The 21,568-nt window shown below is 35.6% G+C and overlaps 1 protein-coding gene across 4 annotated transcripts in view; it reads right to left on the reverse strand.

Moving 5' to 3' along the window:
* DPYD (dihydropyrimidine dehydrogenase) overlaps window positions 1-21,568 on the reverse strand; it is a 355,040-nt gene that overhangs the window by 218,737 nt on the left and 114,735 nt on the right. For 3 of the 4 annotated variants that reach the window (XM_084526956.1, XM_084526955.1, XM_084526957.1), the window contains 3 exons: window positions 14,266-14,462; window positions 9,073-9,154; window positions 5,751-5,838 (listed from right to left, as the gene is read on the reverse strand). In XM_084526956.1, coding sequence (XP_084383082.1) covers window positions 5,751-5,838; window positions 9,073-9,154; window positions 14,266-14,462 — 367 coding nt within the window. Of the gene's footprint in view, window positions 1-5,750; window positions 5,839-9,072; window positions 9,155-10,850; window positions 11,875-14,265; window positions 14,463-21,568 lie in introns of those variants that run through there. The other variant, XM_084526958.1, reaches the window with a different exon arrangement.

Consider the following 21,568-nt stretch of genomic DNA (forward strand, 5'->3'; position numbering starts at 1 on the left):
ATATTTCTTCCATAAATGTTTGTGTTGGCCATGGGCCTACGGGCCCCATATGCAGATTTCATGTCCTCCAAATTTAGTTTATGAATCAGGAGTACGAAGCACAATTTTTTCCTATAGCACAAGCAAAATGAACATCTGTTCACTTTTTGCCACGTAGGTTTATATCTGTGTGGGTGGGTGTGAACAGAGCTCTTGATGTGTAATATTCTTCCCATCTGCACACCAGGTGGCACTGCATAGTTAATCAGAAGATAATAACAGGCATGAGGAGATTACTTACTTTTTGGGGAAGAGACAGTAAATCAATCTCACAGATTTTTGTTGTTGTTATTTTTATTTTTATTAAAAACAAGGTACATCAATGCTTGGACTTTTTTTTTTTTTTTTTTTTTTTTTTTGCGGGGTGTGAGGGGGGTGAGAGAGGGCTGGGAGGGTAATTTCATTCCAATCAATGAAATAATATAATTAGATTATTGTTTGAATGCTATGTTAATTAACTATGAATGACTGCAATTATCACAAAGGTTCTTTCCACGGGGGATTTCTTTTTTTTTTTTTTTTTTTCCCTCCAATGTATAGTCTTAATCCTTTGCAAGAAGGACATACTCTTTATTATACATCCAAGCAACAGTCTCTGCTTGGATTTCCTCCGTACGTTCATATAAACTATAATTCTGCAGTATTTAAAAGAACCTCTGAATGCCCTAACACAATAAAACAAATTTTACAGCAATTTAAAATCACAAGATGGAGGAAGAAACAAGAAAGCCTCATTACTAGCTGCATTTTGCATTATAATGAGAAATTAATTTGAAAGTTAGGAAGGTCCATAAGCTTACAGACAGCTGAAGTACTTAAGTAATTTCTGGGAATGATGGCTTACAATTTTTTTTTCAGTGTTTTACCAAATTAAAATATATATATATATTTGAAGACATATTTCTACATGATCTTTATGAAAAGAGAACATATATGTTATAGAAAACCCCTAAATTACGACAAAATGAGACAGAATACATATACAGGTTTGTGTAAAAGTCTGTAGAGAATACATTTACGGTAATAGTCTTTCTATATATTTGTTTGAATGTCACATCAGACATTCTTAAGCACTTTATTTAGGTCATTCACTGTCATTCAATTAAATAGGTGCATAAAAATTGGTTTGTATTTTCTCTTTCAAAAAGGTTTTACAAAATGCTTTGTGTAGTCTTTAAGGACAGAACCACAGAACCCTGTTTTGCAAAGAATGTAGCTAAGCTTCAAGAAGTAATAAAAGCCCAGCATTTCCGCATTTGCTCTGATAGCAAAGTAAGGTACATACACATGGATTTTTTTTTGTAAAAATCTTAAAATATTTAACCCTGGAAATCAATCAAGAGACACAGTAACACAAAGTGATCAGGCCACCCTATTCTCCGTAAGATACCCTTTGCTGCCTTACTTTTCTGTCATCGAGGACAATGTGCTCTCTCCTCAAGTTCCTCACCTCATCATTGGTTTACCCTGACTTTAAGTGCACAACTTTGCTCTTGCCCTCAGTCTCTACACAGTGCTGTAATCTCATTTGAGATTTTTTTTAAAAAAGCAAAATTTTCTGATTTGTCCATTCAATCAAAAATTCTTCAGAAAAGATTTCTTATTAAAACCTGAGCTGATTCAAGGTAGAGTAGGTTGAATTTAAACAATCAAATCTGGAAAAGAAAATACCTGTTTTTTATGAGTAGTTTCGAAAACTTTCCACATTCAATTGGTATACTTAATTCCTATTCATCAGTGCTTATGAGTAACAAAATAAAACCAAAAGACTTCTAACTGGAAGATGAAATGAGTATTAAAATTACAATTTTAAGGACTCTATTCTACATCTCTAATTCTTAATTAGCATTTTTAATTGCTCATTGAAGTAACACTCAAAGTTTAGAAATTGCACACAACTAAATGAAAAAGAAAGAATCAAACAATAGAGACTCCTAGAATCTATTTTACAGATTGTTCCTCTTTAGTTTTTGCTGCTTTTTTGTCTTGTGAAAATATATTGTGTGCTATTATCATAATTTTTGATGAAAAAAAAAAAATTGAGATTCATAGGCCATCCTTTAATGTAATATAATTAATAACCTTTTAATGTTAGCTGTAACCTGAGATCAGGACTGCTAGAGAAAACCAGAAGAATCTGTACTCTCTCCTTAGGTCCTATGTACTCTCCTTACGTTCTATATGAAACAAGATAATGTCTGCTGTGAGATGTTGCTAAAATATGTCTTTGTAGAGCAGAAACTGAGAGGACATGAGAGCATATGACAGACAGAGAAGAGGCAATTAATATACTGAACTTTGAGAAATCAACATTTAGCATTATTCAGTACAGCACTAAGAACTAGTTGTATGAAACACTTCAGATAAACTGTTTAGATAAGGAAAAAAAAAAAAAACAAAAAAAACAGGAAAAAAAGAAAGAACTTTTCATAGTTCTTTCCTTCAGTATCAGAAGGCAAGTACTATGAAAAGTTAAATAAGGCAACAGATAATCCTGTAACTGTGATATTTACTACCATTTCTGTTCTCAGTGTTGGCTTCCACTGTGCCATTGCTAAGTCTTGATCTCCTTCATTACCATTAACCAGGTAACTATGAAAGCTTTTCCACACAGCTAGTCATCTGTCCTTGTAAACCCAAACTCCATATTAGTCTCTATCACGTTATACATGAAACCACAGCCTAAAAAATTTAAAATGGTGCAAAATAAAATAGTGCAGAGGTAAAGTGTGTAACTTAAACTAAGACAACGGAAGGTTGGTGGCATACCCTGGCCATCTGTTCATCTTCAGATCTAGTACAATGTGTTTTTCTGAGTTTCAAATAGTGACCAGACTTACTGGCTGCAGTGTGTCATTCACCTTAAGATAAACACCATCTCAATGCCTCAATAACCGAAGACATGGAACTAAGCATCATTTTTTATTACTACTTATTTCTACTTTTTTTTTTTAGAGAAAGGCTGATTATGTATCATTTTGAAAATTTGGGAATTCTTTGCCCTTCAGGTCTGAAGAAGAGCAAATACATCGACTACATCACACTTTTAATACCTTTCCAAACAGCATTCATTAACAGCAGAAAGAAATAAGCATTTCGTAGGAACATATGCTACAAAGTTTTAAACCATGCTAGTCAGGTGGCTGATATTCCACTAAAAATAAATAAATATTTTCTTCTTTTTTCTTTTTCACTAACTTTCTTGGATTTTGATGCACACAACATAACTAGAGTTCTGGAGAGATGTTGTCTTTTTTTTTTCCTGCCAGTACAGAAACATAAGTATAGCTAGTAAAACTTAAGCTATTACTTCTGCTCCAACAGAAATTCTTTGCTATTCATTTCTCCTCAATATGGTCATTTGCCTCAGTCACCTCTGCTGCATGCTTTACTTTCCACAGATCCAGCTGAGGAATGCACTTCCCTTATCTCATGCAACATTCCCTCAGAATGATAGCTTTTTCCTGATATCTAACTGTGTTAATACAGCTTTCCAAGTTCTCTTTGAGTCTCTATGTGCCCTCATATAGCTCTATATTTACAAGTCTTCAATAATCATCTGGACTATTGCACAATCCTGACTGATAAATTCAAAAATCATGTTAATATGAAAAAATCCTTTCAAAATATATTACTTCCTTTTCCCATCTGGGACTTCATCTTCTTTTATACTTCCATTCATTTTTTTGCTCCTCCGCTACTATGGAAAACCATAAACTACCGTATTTATTTTCCATCAAGGTATGCATTCATTCAGAAACAAATTTCCAACTAACTTAAAAACAAACAAACAAAAAACCACTTCTATTTTATGTAAGTAGTATTCTTTAATTATGTTACTTCCAAGATTCAGCATAATGTCCACAGTAGCAATTTGCTAAATATATGTTTGTTCAGTAGACAAAGAGCAAATAAGGAAATACAGCATGGACTCATTATGGAAAAACAGGTGTTACTGAGAGTTTATAAATGCTCTATTCCATTAATACATCTGAAATTCGAAATCTGTAACTCCTTCGTTTGTCCTCCATCTTTCACTACCAGTATGCAAGGCCATGTTACTGACAAGTGCCCTACAGAATTCTGTGAAAAAGAGATGACAGGCAGACATGGGGGTACAAAGAAGGACCAACCTCATCACGAATGCAAGGTAGCTACCAGTAAAAAAAAAAAAAAAAACCTTTGTAGGAACACATAATCCTTCATTAGCATTTATGACCTCTGTTTCCTAATGCATTCAGTGAACACATGGTTTACAGGAGAATTATGCTTCAGATAAATTCTCTTGTTTACGAAAGCTCTGGCTCTGTCCCTTTGCCTAGTGTTTGTATGGTAAGGCAGAATGTTGTCCATATGAAATATTTTTGATTAGAAATGTATATTAGGATAGCTTTATTAGGGTCAGAAAATAAACCCACATATACAATACAAACAGTCCAATCCTACGTGCAAAGTGCTCAGTGGTCTTTTTTGCTAACCTTTAACTGAAGATTTACTTCAGATGTCTGAGTCAGAAATATGGGGATATCATGCTGATATTCCAAAAATGATATTTATTTCCTAAATGCTAGACTGAGAAAACAAATGTTTATTTATGTATCAATCCCTAATTGGTGAGATTCCAGAAAGCAGTTTAAAAGACAGATTAAAACAATAAAGAAGATAAGCTGGTCCACTGCCTTGCATACAATTGCATCAAAATATGACACAACAGAAATTCCTCCACATAGGTCTTCAACAATGTGAGAATTTAAGATTATATAAATCATGATGGTCTGTACTATAATCACATGATGACAGAATAGACCTTCAAAGCTTATTATACTGCATACCCAGATGGTAAACAACAGTTGTCGCTGTACTAAGAATTACATCTCTGTAATCAATAATAGGAAGGAGGAACAGTTGGACAACTTGTTTCCTATTATGTTCACTTAGGCAACGTCTAGATCAATAAAGAACATTAAGCCTCATACCAACTGTGGACGATGCCTGCTCAACATGCCTATCATATGGTAGCGATGGGTCCAGCTGTACTTCAAAATACTTGTGAATGGATAACAATTCTAATCAAACATTAAAAAGAAGTAATAATCCAAATAGCAGGCAGGTGCAGGACTTTAGCGTATGAGAGAATACAGACCTATGATGCCAGTTTTAGTATAACTCAAAGTCAGGTTATTTTATTAACCCATCCAATAATTGCATTTCACTACAACTTATCTGGAAGATACTACATATTTTATATAGAAACAAAAAGCAATCAAGCATGGTATCACTGACTTGCATGCATATAGACTCAGTAATTATATGGGTAGAGTAAGTTGTTCACAGAAATTGAAAACTGAACCTGATGTCACACTTCAGCCAATATGGCAATTAATTACAAATAATTTTTCAGTTCATCTATTTTTGAACTATTTAAATAAATAAAAAAAAGAAGCAAGCTATTCAGCTACTTTCTTGTCTTAAAAAATCAATCATATACATACACAAATTGTAACAAATGGCTGTTTCAATAGCTGTATTAAAGCCCTAGCTTTGTCTTCCTATTTTTAAAGAAAAAAATCACCACATTCCATATTTTCTTAATGCTTCAGATTGAAGCTGTCTCACATCATGTTATTAACACAGATACAAGTCCCAGTTTATTCTTAGACAGTCATTCAATTTCAAGATGACAAAACACATGAGGAATGAACTATTCTTACCTATTCCAATAAAAACTGCTTTATAGCCATCTTCTTTCAAGGTATGAAGTGTCATTTCATCCACTGCAAGGCCTTTACGAAAAATTACCTGAAATAATTAAAGATTAATTGTTTTTAATTTGGTAATGTGAAAATCATTATTATTGTGTCCTCCATCCTGACACCTTGTAGGGCCTTCCAGCGAACAAGTAAAGCAAATTGCTCTTTTTTGTTTTTTTTTTCCTCAGGCCACACTTAAAAGACCATGTTGGCCCTGATTTAAGCAAGTGGCCCAAACTAGATCTGGGTAAAAAAATACTTTCAGATCATCTTCACAGCCACCATAGTCTAGCTTGGTTTCTATTGTGAGCTGAAGGAGTTAATGAAACAAGCTAAACAAAACCCATCTATGGAACACAATACTGAGGAAAAGCTGAAAATGGCAGTTTAATACTGTGAGTAAATCACTGTATTCGGTACTGACTACAAAGGATAATATTCCCAAGTGAAAATCAGAATTTAAGAAACATGATGTGGAAGCAAGAACCTAGTTTATAAAATGTGTGTGCTAAGCAGAACATTCACCCCACACAGCAACTGAAAAAAACAAGCCATTTAGGGTATTGCAGAAACATCCGTGAAAGTATGAGGCTCTTACAAAGAGATAAAGGAAATAAAAGACAACACTACCCTGTGTTAACAGGGGTTCTGAAAGAAAACCAAGTGATGTTTTCCTGCATAGTATCAGGCACTTGGCCGTTCTGCAGAATGCAGCATCAGTCCCAAAGGAAGGATGGTGTTTTTGTGCTTCACCCTCAAAACTCACAGACTGAATTTTGCACAGAGGCCACTAGCTAGAACAACTTTAGGCCAAAAAACACTTAGTAAAGCCAATGGTGGTTTTGTGGATTCAGAAACCCTACCTGCAAAAACTGGGACAGAAATAGCAGCAAGTCTGAAGAACGTTCTCTGTACCCTACTTACTCCTAATGAAGCAGACCATTCTGCACAGCAAACTAACAAAGATTTTTGAAATTAAAAATGTCATCCATTTTGATGTCAACTTGCAATTGTTTAATTCTAATTTAGACAAACAACAATACCAGTGTAGTATTATTGAAAAAAAAAAGTCCCAGTAAGAAAAATGCATATATAATCTATAATGTTACAGTGCAACTAATACTTCCAGAAACAAAAGGTGAAAAATGTATATACAGTAACGTTCCACCAGCAATCCGGCTTTGAGCAGCCACAGCACAGGTTGACCAACTACAGCTGTTCTAAGAACGAAGGGGAGGAGCATTTCCTATGTGTTCAGCAAACCAGCTACAGTAGCGTTCTGTACAGATGTCATCCAATTGAAGATGCACACACCTTTTGCTCATTTCTGCAAACCCCAAGGCTTTTGAGTACATAAAGTGCGTATGATTCATCTTCTGATATTTTTTACTTCTGGACACAGGCACATGTGTTTTTATCTCCCAGTTTTAGACTTTCTGAACTTGCCTGTTTTCCGCCAATTTGTGTTAGAACACTTGTGCATTCACTTCACAAAACGCCAGGCTCGATTGTGTAAGCACTACGCTTTGTGAACTTCACAGCCTAGTCTTCATGTCATTGCATACTTTGTTTGCTGTCAAATCTATCTATATTCCATTTACTACACTTTTGAAAATGTACTTTTCCCTCAGCTGAAAAAAAAAACAGATGTAAAATATAGCATACAATACCTAAAACACAGGCTTTTTTTTTTTTGTTTTTCCTTTGGTAGATTTTGTATAATTTCTGTTAGAATTGCAAAAGCCACATACAGTTGTAATCCTTTCAAGAAAACAGACTACAAGCTCACTGGCAACAGAATGCATTCCATAAATTGTCATTACACTTTTTTTTTTCATCCTATTGTGTACATATGTTATGAAAACCTAATGAAGGAATTTAAATGGCAATACTATTTTATGTGGGGATTCATAATAATCCCAGGGCCTAGCTCTGTAATCCTTATTCACCTGACTAATTCTTACTAATTTCAGTAGAATTACTTGAATAAACAGTGGTACTGAACATGTAGACAATACAGCACTTTCCAACACAGATTTGAAATGCTTTAAGTAAACAACAGAAAATATTTTCAGATTATAGAGGTATAAAGCTAAAGGACTTAGTTAACCAGCTTGCCAAAGGGTCAATTACAAACCAATGGCAGAGCTTGGAAGCAAATTTACATTGAGATTCTCTGCTGCACTTCAAAACAACAAAGGACTTGCAGGTCAAGATGACATGGTGGCTCTCCTTCTGGAGATGTGGTTGTAACTGCACACCTGGGGGAACTGAGTTTTGCAGAGGGTTCCCAAGAGTCTACGCCCAGCAATTTTTCTAAAATAGGCTCACTGCTCTATTTTTAGTTGCATCCCTAGCAGCACATTCATTCCATCAGTCTTTAAAGATAGTGTGATCCTTTAAGAGTGAAAAAATGGGCCTGGCATATAGACCTGGCCTTACATTTAACCTGGACAAGATGAGGTTCTAACTTGGGTCTCATGACAATAGTATACTGCTTTTATGGTATGAATCAACATGTAAGATTCCTGCAAGATTTTCTTGCTTGACTGACTACTTTAGTAACATGCTAAAATTGTTATTACCCCTACAACTACTCAAAAATTTAATCCAGTGATGCATTCTACATTTATAACATCTAAAATGTGCAGCAGTTGCAAATACTATCTGAAGTTTCAGCTCAGTCCCTAACTTAACAATAAAGCAACATTCCCATTATCTATAAACAACACACGTTTAACAGAATAATGCATAACTACTGCTTTCCAAGTAGTTGAATGACTGCTATTGTTTATAACAGATGATCATGTTAACACTTTATTAATTTTATGCATTTTATTATAAAATTAACTCAGATGCAAGACCATTATAAAACAATAAGAAAAAACTCAAGGAGAGGGAACAGAAGACAAGGGGGAAGTATCAAATATGAATGTCTTTAGTAGTGCCAGACTTGCATGAAAAAAACTCGATTAAAAAAATCAAATCATTCCAATAGCTACATTGAACCCCTAAAGCAATTTAGGAATTTGTTTCTTACAGACAATTAATCACATGCAGGCATGCCAGATGAAAACTATTGATTGCCCTTTTCCAAACTAGTGGCATTCAGACAGGAGACAGACAAATGCCCTGAGCAAGAGGAAGCATCTTCCTGCTTCTGTCTAGTGTAGCTTTTAATTGTTCTTTACTAATGTGCATGACATTTTGCTGTTAATCTTTGGCACTGTTCTTGTTCTTTTTTTCTTTGAGCTATACATAGGCAGGATATATTTTTCATTACCTTCACTCCAAGATCCTTCATAAGCTCAGCTTCAAAATTCACTACATCATATGGCAATCTGAACTGAGGGATTTCAGACGTACTGAAACACATAAATAAATACAAAAAGGAAAAAAAATGTAAAACACTTCCAGCTATTAGAAAGAAAATATTTTAGTTGTTGAAAATTAAATGCTTATAGCATATCTTTCTTAATTCTGATGTATTTGAATGGAAATGTACTGAAGCTTGATGGTGAGCTTTTTAAAATTGTTAGAATGACAAACTGAATTATTCGCAGAATACTAAAAATACAGGCCAGGAGGCAGTACCTTGAAGCCAATCCTGCCCACACTTGTAGGTAATCCTTTAACAAATGTTAAGCTTTGATCCAAAAGAGCTTCAGCTCCATTCTTTTTGTTCACTAGAAACATTTAACGCTAACATGTAAACAAACTTATGACATCCATTATTTAATAAAAGGTCTCATGGCTACTAAAGTAAGGTGATCTTCTAGAAGTCATTCATTAAGTTATCCAATAAGAATCAAATTTGCCCTAAATAAAACAAAGTGATGCATATGCTATTTTGAGCAATGGTATTTAAAACTGTACTCTCTTCCATTTCTACTTCATAAAAAATTTATGATCTTTCAGGATGTACAAAGTCAGTAATTTTGTATCAGCTCTTAGATTCATGACTGCTTTTTTGCCTTAAACTGCTATTATTAGTTGGCATTTTACCTCTTTGGTAAGATTAGGAATGACATCTTCAAGTTTCCAGCACCATGGGTCTTCTGTAAAGGATAACTCCAGTGCCAGCACAGAATCTAAGTTTATATATACTATGTTTATATAATCTAAGTTTATATATACTATATTCAGGAGGATCTGGATAGGCTTCACCGATGGGCTGAGGTCAACTGCATGAAGTTCAACAAGGCCAAGTGCCGGGTCCTGCACCTGGGGCGCAATAACCCCAAGCAGAGCTACAGGCTGGGAGAGGAATGGTTGCAGAGCTGCCAGGCAGAGAAGGACCTGGCAGTGATGGTGGATAGTCAGCTGAATATGAGCCAGCAGTGTGCTCAGGTGGCCAAGAAGGCCAACAGCATCCTGGCTTGTATCAGAAACAGTGTGACCAGCAGGGCTAGGGAGGTGATCGTCCCCCTGTACTCGGCTCTGGTGAGGCCGCACCTCGAGTACTGTGTTCAGTTTTGGGCCCCTCGCTACAAGAAGGACATGGAGGTGCTTGAGCGGATCCAGAGAAGGGCGACGAAGCTGGTGAGGGGCCTGGAGAACAAGTCCTACGAGGAGCAGCTGAGGGAGCTGGGCTTGTTCAGCCTGGAGAAGAGGAGGCTCAGGGGCGACCTTATCGCTCTTTTTAGGTACCTCAAGGGAGGCTGTAGCGAGGTGGGGGTTGGCCTGTTCTCCCACGTGCCTGGTGACAGGACGAGGGGGAATGGGCTTAAGTTGCGCCAGGGGAGTTTTAGGTTGGATGTTAGGAAGAACTTCTTTACTGAAAGGGTTGTTAGACATTGGAACAGGCTGCCCAGGGAAGTGGTGGAGTCACCATCCCTGGAAGTCTTTAAAAGACGTTTAGATGTAGAGCTTAGGGAAACGGTTTAGTGGAGACTGCTAGCGTTAGGTCAGAGGTTGGACTCGATGATCTTGAGGTCTCTTCCAACCTAGAAATTCTGTGATCTGTGATGTGGTATAGATCTTTATCTCCCAAGAAATGACATCTACATGTGCCAGTTCAAAATCTCTCTTGTAAAGCACATTACAGGTAAACACAGTGAATCCCTATTTTAGATACCTTTATTCAATGAAGATAAAAAGACCAAACATGTAGAAAAGTGAAAGTTTCTCCCCAGATATTTCTAAGCTTCAGTTTAAACTATTGTCAAATTAATAGATCTAAAATTTCCATAACAAAGCAATAACCCAAGAGATTGATCTTAGTTTTATTTTACATCTTGCTAGTGACCACCCCATCTTTAGCATTCAACTAAAGCCAGAAGAAGGATTATTTTTTTTTTTTGGTAAATTGCACCAACCTTAATAATATTGATAAGAAAATGTTGTTCCTCCTTGTAGTTTCTAATACAGACCATCTTGCACCTTTTCTGACCAGTGTGCAATGAAAAATGTTCTAAATATCAGAAATAATGAATGTGTCATGACAATGCAACTTTCATAGGTCATGCTGAGTAAACAGGTGTCTGAGACAGAAAATAATGTACGATCCCACAACAGAGATTCAATTTAAAAAATAATTAAAAAAAAAAAAAATGGAAAGGTGTACTTTATCAAGCCATCTATGTATTTGTTGAAGACCTGTCATTTCTCTAACTCTTGGAAGAAGCCAAAACAGCACTACCAGTGTTATGTCACTGTCACAACTTGTGGATGCATTTTTCCTCTTACTAAAAATTTATTTACAGTTTTGTGGTATGGAATATACATTCATATATGTTCATATAAACATAAATATATGTGCATATGCAAATATAAACAGTTATGTGCAGACACATGCATGTACATTTATCACACAAATAACTGTTTTATGAAAGTCAACTTGTACATCAGTAATTCTGCTATGATTTCTTTCAGCAGATGAAGACAGTCTCTGATGCAGGTCGAGATGCAGGAGAGAAGGAAACACATCTGAGGTGCAGGTGGGTAAAGAAGTATCTTGAGTGGGAACATAGTTGCATGAATTCATCTCTTCCACAAATCTGATCTAAGTTAGAGGAGCTTGGACAGGTGCCTGGTGTTTCTTGGGGATCACGAATTACTTTTGCTCAAGGGACACATCTCTGGCCTAGTAAGAGCAATATTTAGGAATGCTGAAAGCCAGTAGCATAGATAAGAGGATGAGCAGTGAAGTTTGTTCACTGTGTCTAAGCAAGAGCATGATCTGCTCACGTCTACTCTATTATAAAGCATTAGTTTTATACAACTGTTAAATGTAAGAAAATTTGCCTGTGAATGTGAAAAACATGTCCAGACAACCAGAGTTATGCTAGGCTTAAATATCTCACCACTGAAATTGCAATCATTAAACAACTTTCTATTATCTAAATATTATTAAAATCAGCTATGTCCTAATACGTGACTGTACATCCTAGTTAAAAACACTTGAAAAGGCAGAACAAGTTTAAAAAGACCTAAGCGCTGCCCTTCCAAACAGCTGACTCCAAATACAAAATTAATTTGCTCTTGTTAGCCATTTGCAACAGTTTATGAAGCTTTGAAAACACACCCATCAATAACCTAAGCTTGTTAAAAGACGTACTGCAAAGATATACAACTGCAATAATGGATGATTGCTGCCACAGGACAGACTCCCTTCTGTTCCAAAATTAAAATAAGGACGAAAGGAACTGATGCCCTTAAACCAGATGTGAAACTTTCTACAATGAATGAAAGTAAAAATTGACCGTGAAAGTTATGTATTCTCAAAAGTAAGAAAGATGTGGTGACATGAACTGCTTGACCATTATGGATATTCAAACAAACAAAACTTAATGTGTTTATTTTTTTTTTCAATAGAATAAAAAACTGACTAACATTAGTTTTAAATTCAAATTAAAACGTGAAGATGCAGCTTAAGATCACATTCCTTCAAACATGCAGGCAGCATTATAAATTGTAAGCAACTGCTAAAAGTACTGTATTGCATTGCTGAATCCTACAAGAGTCTAACCTGTGACCAAGTTTCATTATTTACTACTACTTTTCAGCAATGAAATGGATTTTAAATCTATGTATTTATGAAAAGATTACATGCTACTCTACAGATGAACAGGTTTTTCATACAGTGAGATTTCAAAGCTTTATAGCAACTAGTTCAAGTAAAAGGGCTTCACATAGTTAAATGCCTATGTATTAACAACTTGATAATTACACAGAATACTTTTGAACCTCACTGGGAAAAATGCAAGTAATCAGTTCAACTTCTTCAGCATTGATTCTCTATCTTCCAGAGCTCTGAATAAGTATTTGACATTATGACATTATGGATCAAATTCATTAGCAGTGTCAACTCTATTGATTTCAGTGATGCTGCAGTGAGAGAAATGTGAGTGCATCACCCGTTTTTCTCTCTATTACTTTTCACTTCTTATTTTGTAAGCACTTTAGTGTGGCTTAATCCTTAACAAGTAAAATTTAATTTTGATTTTGAATTGGCTGGTATACATTCATCAGTTTCTGAAACACTTTACCTTTTATTTAGGAATTCCAACCAGCTTATAAGATGACCTCAGCAGTTGTTACGGTAGTAAATATTCATCTTCTAGTATAGAGAACACAATACTGAACCTGAAGCATGCAAATATCACCCAAAAGCTTGCCATACTGGCAAACTGCAAAGGCACTTTTCTCTGTTTTCTTTATAATTTGTTGAAAGTTGAGAATTGCAGGGGGTTGATTTCACTCTTACAGTATGGTTTATTAAAGCTACAAGTCCAGGCAGACATAATGGATTTATTCATTGTCACCTTCATTTCCATAAAGTTGTTCATAAAACATTCTAAATTTAAAATTCCCCATGAAATTAGTATATGTTTAAAGAATTTTAAACATATAGTATTTAGGCTTGACATCAGGAGGGGGTTCTTCACAGAGAGGGTGGTTGCACACTGGAACAGGCTCCCCAGGGAAGTGGTCACTGCACCGAGCCTGTCTGAATTTAAGAAGAGATTGGACTGTGCACTTAGTCACATGGTCTGAACTTTTGGGTAGACCTGTGCGGTGTCAAGAGTTGGACTTGATGATCCTTAAGGGTCCCTTCCAACTCAGGATATTCTATGATTCTATATATATATATATATATATATATATATATATATATATATATATATATATACACACACACAGACATATATATATATATGAATATATATATATAAATCTATAGAGAGAGAGTGGGGCCAAACTTTTCTCAGCAGTGGCGGCCAGTGATAGGACAAGGGGTAATGGGTATAAATGGAACCACAGGAGGTGGTTCATCACCGTATGAAGAGCTTCTTTATGGTTGAGGTGACAGAGCACTAGAACAGGTTGCCCAGAGAGGTTGTAGAGTCTCCTTCTTTGGAGATATTAAAAAATCTGTCTGGATGCGATCATGCCCTAGGTGACTCTAGATCTCATTGTGTAGGGCTACAGGTATGTATATATATATATATATATATATATTATTTATTTTTACCTTAAGCCACCGATGTACTCCTGCTTTTCAAATATGGTGATGTTTGTATAGCCCAATCGAGCCAAAAAAGAAGCACAGCTTAAACTTGCAGGTCCTGCACCAAGAAGAGCTATCTTCACATGATAGGCTTCAGGCATATCTTCTAGAGGAGGCAAGGAAGGGTTTCTGATCTGAGGAATATTCATAGCTTTGAACACCTGAAAAAGAATACATTCAATAGGTTACATACTTCACGTTCCCTCTTAAAATTTTGAGTAATGTGGTGGAAGTTTCCACTAGTACTGTCACATATCCTTGACGTATTATTGAAGAATGCTTCACAACTTTATAGGGATTCTCAACTGATACGATACGTACATTTGTGAGGGATGTTGTAGGTACAGGATTTTGTCCTCCTGAGGTTGTTTGTCTTAAAAAGGTCTGAAATCAGATCTTTCACCACTATAAACCTTATCACGTAGATGGAACCAGACTAACAGCAACAACAAGATGGTAATACAAAGTAGGCAAAATGGTAAAGACCTCTAAAACACCAAAAATTTCTTTCCAAACACGGTTCAGATTACTCTTATTACTAGAAGAATATTTGTGTGAATAATGCAAAGGATTGCAAAGCTAGTGAAAGGGCTCTGTTTCTTGCAGAGATAGCCTGTGTGATCCCATATACGTCACTTAAGGTTTGACTTTTTAGAGGCAAAATGTAACCAGCCTTAGGTGGTTTTAAACTCTTATTAGGAATTGTCTTGTCTTCAGTGTTATATTTTAAAGCTAATCCCCTACTTTAGATATGTCCTCTTAGACAATTCTTACATGATTTATTTCATGTTGGTTGATCATCTCTTCCAGGTATTCTCCACTTTTCAACTGGGTATCCAAAGTTGTAGGCATACCTGAAAGTTAGACTGTTCTCTCTATGCCTCAGTTCTTCAACTGTAAAACAGAGATCTGCTCCATTCAATCTTGACTATTAAAACTACTTTGGGACAGTCCCTGACCGCTATGATGTATTTATACATAAACAGGCACAATGGGCTTGTTGCAACGCCATGCACTTTATTTCAGATCTGCGCTAAATTTTTTTTTTTTTTTTTTTTTTACACAGGCATAAGGCAGAGTTATTCTGCATTCCCTGAGCTTGATTTCATTGTTCTATGCATGTACCTACATCATAGGGGAAGAAATTGTGCCTCTATCTTGTAAAAACTTTAAAAAATGAAAGAACAGACTCACAGCCCTTATAGGCTACTAAAGATTAGAAGCATGGAAGAGAACAGTTATATCTTCATTTTATTTTAGGCATTAGTGGAAGAACATTTGTCCAAGGGAGTATATATCTTTATAACAGAAGCACAAAATCATACTGAAAGGATACAAGTATTTATTGCATTGGGATTCTCAGTCATATCACAAACACCAGGGCTGCCACTGAATACTACCTGCTACTGAATACTATCTGTAAAGACTGAATTTTTTCCCACCTGTTTCAATGCAGGACTGCATTCCACAAGTACTAACTAGCCTGCTAAAATACAGACATTGTGATTTGTCATAATAAATATGATACTTAAGCTATTGAACGTTTACCAAGTTTTTACTCTCCTTAGAACTTTAGAACCAGGTTTTCCGAGTTAAACTTTGGCAGTTCTACTCACGAATAGAGATTTTCATTTATGTTTTGAATCAATGTTCATTTTCTTCATGTGCACTTGAGCACTCAAGCTAGATAAACGAATGATTAGTTCCTTCCCCCCCTAAAATTTCTGTGTCAAATTCCACCAGTCTTTGTAAATTGACATAGCATTTTAACAAACTGCAAGAAGCAAGAGACAGATAATTGTTTTAAAAAAAGAATCATTTAAACCTGACAATTCATACAATATGAGAAGGTTTAATGTGGTTATTAATGGATTTCACAGGTTGAAAAGCTTATATTGTTCTGTGAAACTAGACTGTGATAACCAAAATGCAATAGGATATTTTTAAAACGTCTGCTTTGTTACATTCACATAGAAATGTCTTGAATGATACCAAATTTCCATTAAAATCTCATGCAGTTGTTTTAGAAAGCTACTCAGTAATGAAAATTGCATAACTTGCATATTTAATGTTTGCATTGAATACTGTGAATATGCACATGCTTAATAAATTTATTTTGTTGTTAACATAATTATTTTTATATCTGTTATTGAATAGACATACCCATTAACTAATTTTATACTGAAACCCAGCTTTACTGTAGTGCAGTGTTAAGCTTCAGGAACCAAGCACTCATGCAGGAAATGCTACTAGTTCAGGCTGAATGGTCAGCTTTAATTCTGCCCATTTGCAAATAGGGTGAAACTGCCTTTATGCAGCACAGCCAGCTTGTGTGGCAATATCTTACCATCTGGATTTCAGTGGCAGTTTTGCATATTAAGGCTGGCAGGGTAACTGTGTGAAAATAGCAAACTGCTTCAATGCATTTCAAAAGATTTTCACTCACTTCATGGTGAATTTTCACTACTCTGTAATTCACCTAATTAAATATCACTAAATTCTTCTGTACAAATCTTTTGGTGTACAAAGATGACTGCCTTGGTAGTAAGTGTTTAATGTCACATTACATGCAACTGACCTCTCCAATTTTTCCTCTCATTAGACTGTGATCAGGATGCCAAGTAAAGTTTAACACTATTGTCTTGCTCATTCATCTTCCTCTAAAAAATATTATTTTGGTTTTGTTTGGATGGAGTTTTTCTTTTGCTTTGCAATGCTTTGTAACCAAGACCCATTAAGAAAAATCTGACCAAATAATAAATTTCAAAGCTCAGCATCTCAGTGGGAATTTCCAGACATTATTCCCATTATTCCCTTATTCCCTTTCCTTCTGGTTCTCTCACACAAACAAAATAGATTAGTAATAGACATTAACTGCACATTTATTCTTTAACTTTTTATCTAATCATGGCTAAATATCATTACTTCACCACCCATGACCTATTCAAACTAAACCCACATAGATTCAATCCACTTTTAATGTTTCATGTCCATTATGGTCCATAGAAAGGATATCCCAATTTACAAAAAATAAAAGTCTCCACCACCAATTTATTAGAAAGTGGAATTGAAGAGTGCAAGTACTGAGTTGTAGAATAAATCCTTTTCTACTTCTGCCAGCATTAGACACCAGTTCTAAACATTTTCACATATCTTCCCCTGTAACACTGTCAATGACCAGGCTGGACTCAGCATTTATTACACATACTCAGCTTCAAACCAAGAGCAGTTTCTTCTGCCAATAAACTCACACAAGATAATGGAGGTTTTGTCCTCAGGTGTGATACAATTTGGCCAATCAGAAACAGCTGATCTATTCTGCTAAAGTTCCAACAATGGGAATGACTTCATAAGTATCTTAGTATCCTACACTTAATATATTTTAATTCACATATTTATAATGTATTATATTTCCCCTATTTCCATTACTTTCCTATGTAAAGGCATGAGCCCAATTGCTCAGTGTTCTCTCCAGTGCAAAATTTGGGGGTTTCTCTTCTCCCTTATAAATCGAACATCTTTTCCCTGCAGTGTTTGTTTTTTGCTCCAAAATATTCAGTAAATTCAACATAAAAACATAATTCCAGTCACTGAATGCAAAGAAAAAAAAAGTTTGTATTAAGATTCTACAATATTACCAAACTAGCTGTTTTGATTGCTCAGCATCTGATTCGAGTTGAATTTTCCTGGAAAGTTTCAACCAAATCATTGGCTGAATTTTTGATGTTTTTCAAAAATACAGACAGGGAAAAACGTATTGTTCTGCTCATGTAATAAAATTCTGGTTCTTTTCTTCACTACACAACTCAAGTATTAGCAAGCTTTGATGAAAAGATGACATTTGGCAGCGTGTGGCAGGTGACTCAGAAATACTTTTTGGCAGCCTGACGAAAATCATTTTATGGCATAGTGAGCATGATTTAAAAGCATGTAAAAAACAATCCACATTATTACAGCATGTTAGAACTGTTATTCTGAATTGATATAAATATTTTTATAACAATTAGAATAAATGTAAAGTAACTCACTTTTGTCACTTTGGAATTTTCTGATCAATATATTTAAGAGACACATACTGTAGATATCCTTCTCCACCTCTTCGCAGGACTCACATACGGTCAGACAATTTTACTCTAATTCACCTTTATTTAGAATTATCATTGGACTATGACACAGAATTTGATAAACAATTCAGTAACTAGATTGAAATTTTAATCTCTGTTAAAATGTAAAACAAACAAAACAATTACAACAACCAAACCTTTGCCTAATCCTATAAATGCAAGTTTGGTAGTTTCTAGGATACACAGAGAACAACACATTTCTAAAGTAAAAAGTGAGTATATTTAATCACTCGTTTTCAACACAAAAAGGTTGAAATAAAATAAAAAATAAAAATAAATAAATAAATAAAAAAGAGCAAATGGAATGAGTATTTGGAGAATTTCATTTTCTAGCAGCAAGTTTTGACTTCATTATTAAATTGTTTAGGTTCTCAAGGTGTAGTGTCTATTTCCATGCTTAGAAGGTTAAATAAATGGTTATTAGTAAGATTATCTTTAGATATCTTTCACCAAAATAATGAGGTATCAAGCAGCTACTGATACAGCTGTTAGCATCTAGTTAATATTTATTTTAGGGTGAGACATATTAGTATATTCTGAATTATCAGATTTTGCTAGTGCACAGAAAGAAAAATATGGACAATGACATCAGTAATGTTTAGGAATTGATGGTGTTAATTTCAGACTATCCCACTGGATATGTGTAGGCTGGTATATATTCATACGGGGCAGTTGAATATTTAAAGGAGAAAATAATACTCTGCATAGGTTTTAACAAAAATGAAGCAAACTGTGTGTGTAGTAATCATCTGGAAGCTGTCAAATTGTATAGTCACACAATTTCATATAATTGCAATGGATAGCACAGGAGGTACAGCAAGTAGTTTTTTTTCCTATAAGTATGAACTACTTATAGAAACCAGTTGATCCTCCACAAGTAAGTTACACTTGCAATGCTGCAAATTTTTATGCAAGTAGCTGAGTGTTGGCAAAAGTAGGGCCTAAAGCACCTCATTAAGGACTTTTCAAACTTATGTAACAACTACACATTCATATTATCCAGGTCTCAAGAAAGCCCATGGATATAGGACGTTACAGAGCCTATACCTCAAAGCTCATGAGTCCCACCACTAATAAGGGCATAATATACAGATGATTTTAAGGCATTGGAATGAAACATCTAAAGCGTTCTGTAGAAAACATTATATAACTTGCCGAAACATCAGCAAGTCTTTCATCATTAGCCTAAGAAGTTAAAAATTCTCAGATTCATCCCTGGAACTATCACGAAGGCAACACCATCACCTTCAAACTAGCCTAAAATTTTATAATGCATAATTAGAGATTTTAACATGACTTAAAAGAGGAAATAACCTAAAGATGTATTAAAGTAAAAGCTAATGCCAGAAAGTAGTCGTTTTGTTTGTTTGTTTCTGTTTGTTCTGCTGCCTCAGCTCCCCAGAGTAATGCTCCTTGGCTGATGCAGCACACCAACTGGTGCAGGTGCTGGGGTGGGGCCTGGTGGCCATGTCAGAGCCCCACAACACCGTGGGCACACCATGGCTACACCATGGCTGGCAGTCCAGAGCTGGCCAGCTGCAGTAACAGTGGCTCCATGGGAACCACCACCTTCACCCACTTAAATTAAGACTGATCAAAATTGTCAATGCACAACTACAAGACGGACCCTAAGCCTGCTGTGGCAGCACACCCCACCACGGCCTTCCCTCCAGGCAGTCTCTGCCACCTCAGCTCTGGTGGGTCGCGGAGAAGGGAGGGCCCACCTCTTAGCCCAGCTGCTCTGCTGACATGTCCCTAGATTAACAGCAAATAAGCTCATAAAACACATCCTTTATGTGAAAAAGAGTATCAAGTTCCCTTTTCCAAGTGCTTTCCACTGCAACAAAAGCCAGAACAGATATCCAAAGGGAAAGAAATGACCAGAACTGTAGCTGGCCTGAGAGTCACAGTGCCAAACAATCTAGTATTTAATTCTAGTATGCAGAGATTAAAATAATATATTTTCTATTTAGCTTGTGCTGCTCCTTTCAGAATGATTAACTAGAAACACAGGAGACCCTTTAGATTTGGTAATATCTACCCAGAAAAGCAAGATTTTGAGGGCTTCCTAGTAATACTGCAACTGAATGCAATAGATCATGCTTCCTTTCCTACTGCAAGCTTACAAACTTGTACTCAAGTAACCAGTAATTTTAGTTTATTTTATGGGACTGACAGTCATATAGCTCATGCCTGTATGTATTGTCACTGCAATCTCAGTATATTTTCACTGAACTTGTGTTCCAAAACCAGAAACGCTTCCTGGTTCTAAAGTACTTGGGCAAAGGAGACAGATAAAGACATTAATATAATTTTGACCTGTGCAGCAGCAGGTGTAACCTGCGCTTGACACTCATCATTTATAATAGTGAGCTTTAACTCCATGTTATTCTCTAGATGCAACAGTTACCGTGGTAACTGCATCCCAGTATACACATTCTACATCACAAATACAAATGCTGTTTTTTTTGTTTTGTTTTGTTTTTATTCTCCATTTGAACATTTAATTGTCAAAATCCACATTTCGCATTTATTCAGACTAGATTACAATTTACTTTGAAAATTAGGTTAACAGTTACAAAGCTATATGGAAGGACAGAAGGAAAAGACAGGAGGTGTGAGGTGCCATTTTTTTGTTCTACTGTATGCAAGACAAATATTTTACAATTAGGGAGTTTTATCTGCAGTATGAACAGATGATCAGTCATTGTTCAGAAGCACAAAAGGGCATACGTCATACCCATATATTTTCCATTTTAAACCCACATTCCTGCTTTACTGCAATTTTATCTTTTATCTCAGCTAGCAGTTGTGCCTTTTTATTATTGCTCTCTCTCGTAATGCAGAAAGTGTATGATCCTCAGACTAATTCCAAGTAAAAAAAAAAATAATCTAAAATTGGCATTATGCACAATGGAGTTTTCAGTAAATAAGCCCCTGTGGGACAAACTATTACACAGTGCATGAGAATTACCATGCAGCTCTCATTAACAGTGCCACATGTTGCACACCTAAACCACACAATTTGGTAAGTTACTCTTATAGGTTAAGCAGTGAACATGCTTTGTTCACACTATATGGGCCAATCCCTGTATTAGCAATAGTAAAACGTGATTTTCTTCAGTATTTCAATCTATATTTTT

Source organism: Aythya ferina, assembly GCF_964211825.1.
Source record: "Aythya ferina genome assembly, chromosome: 8".
In the NCBI taxonomy this organism is placed as follows: domain Eukaryota; kingdom Metazoa; phylum Chordata; class Aves; order Anseriformes; family Anatidae; genus Aythya; species Aythya ferina.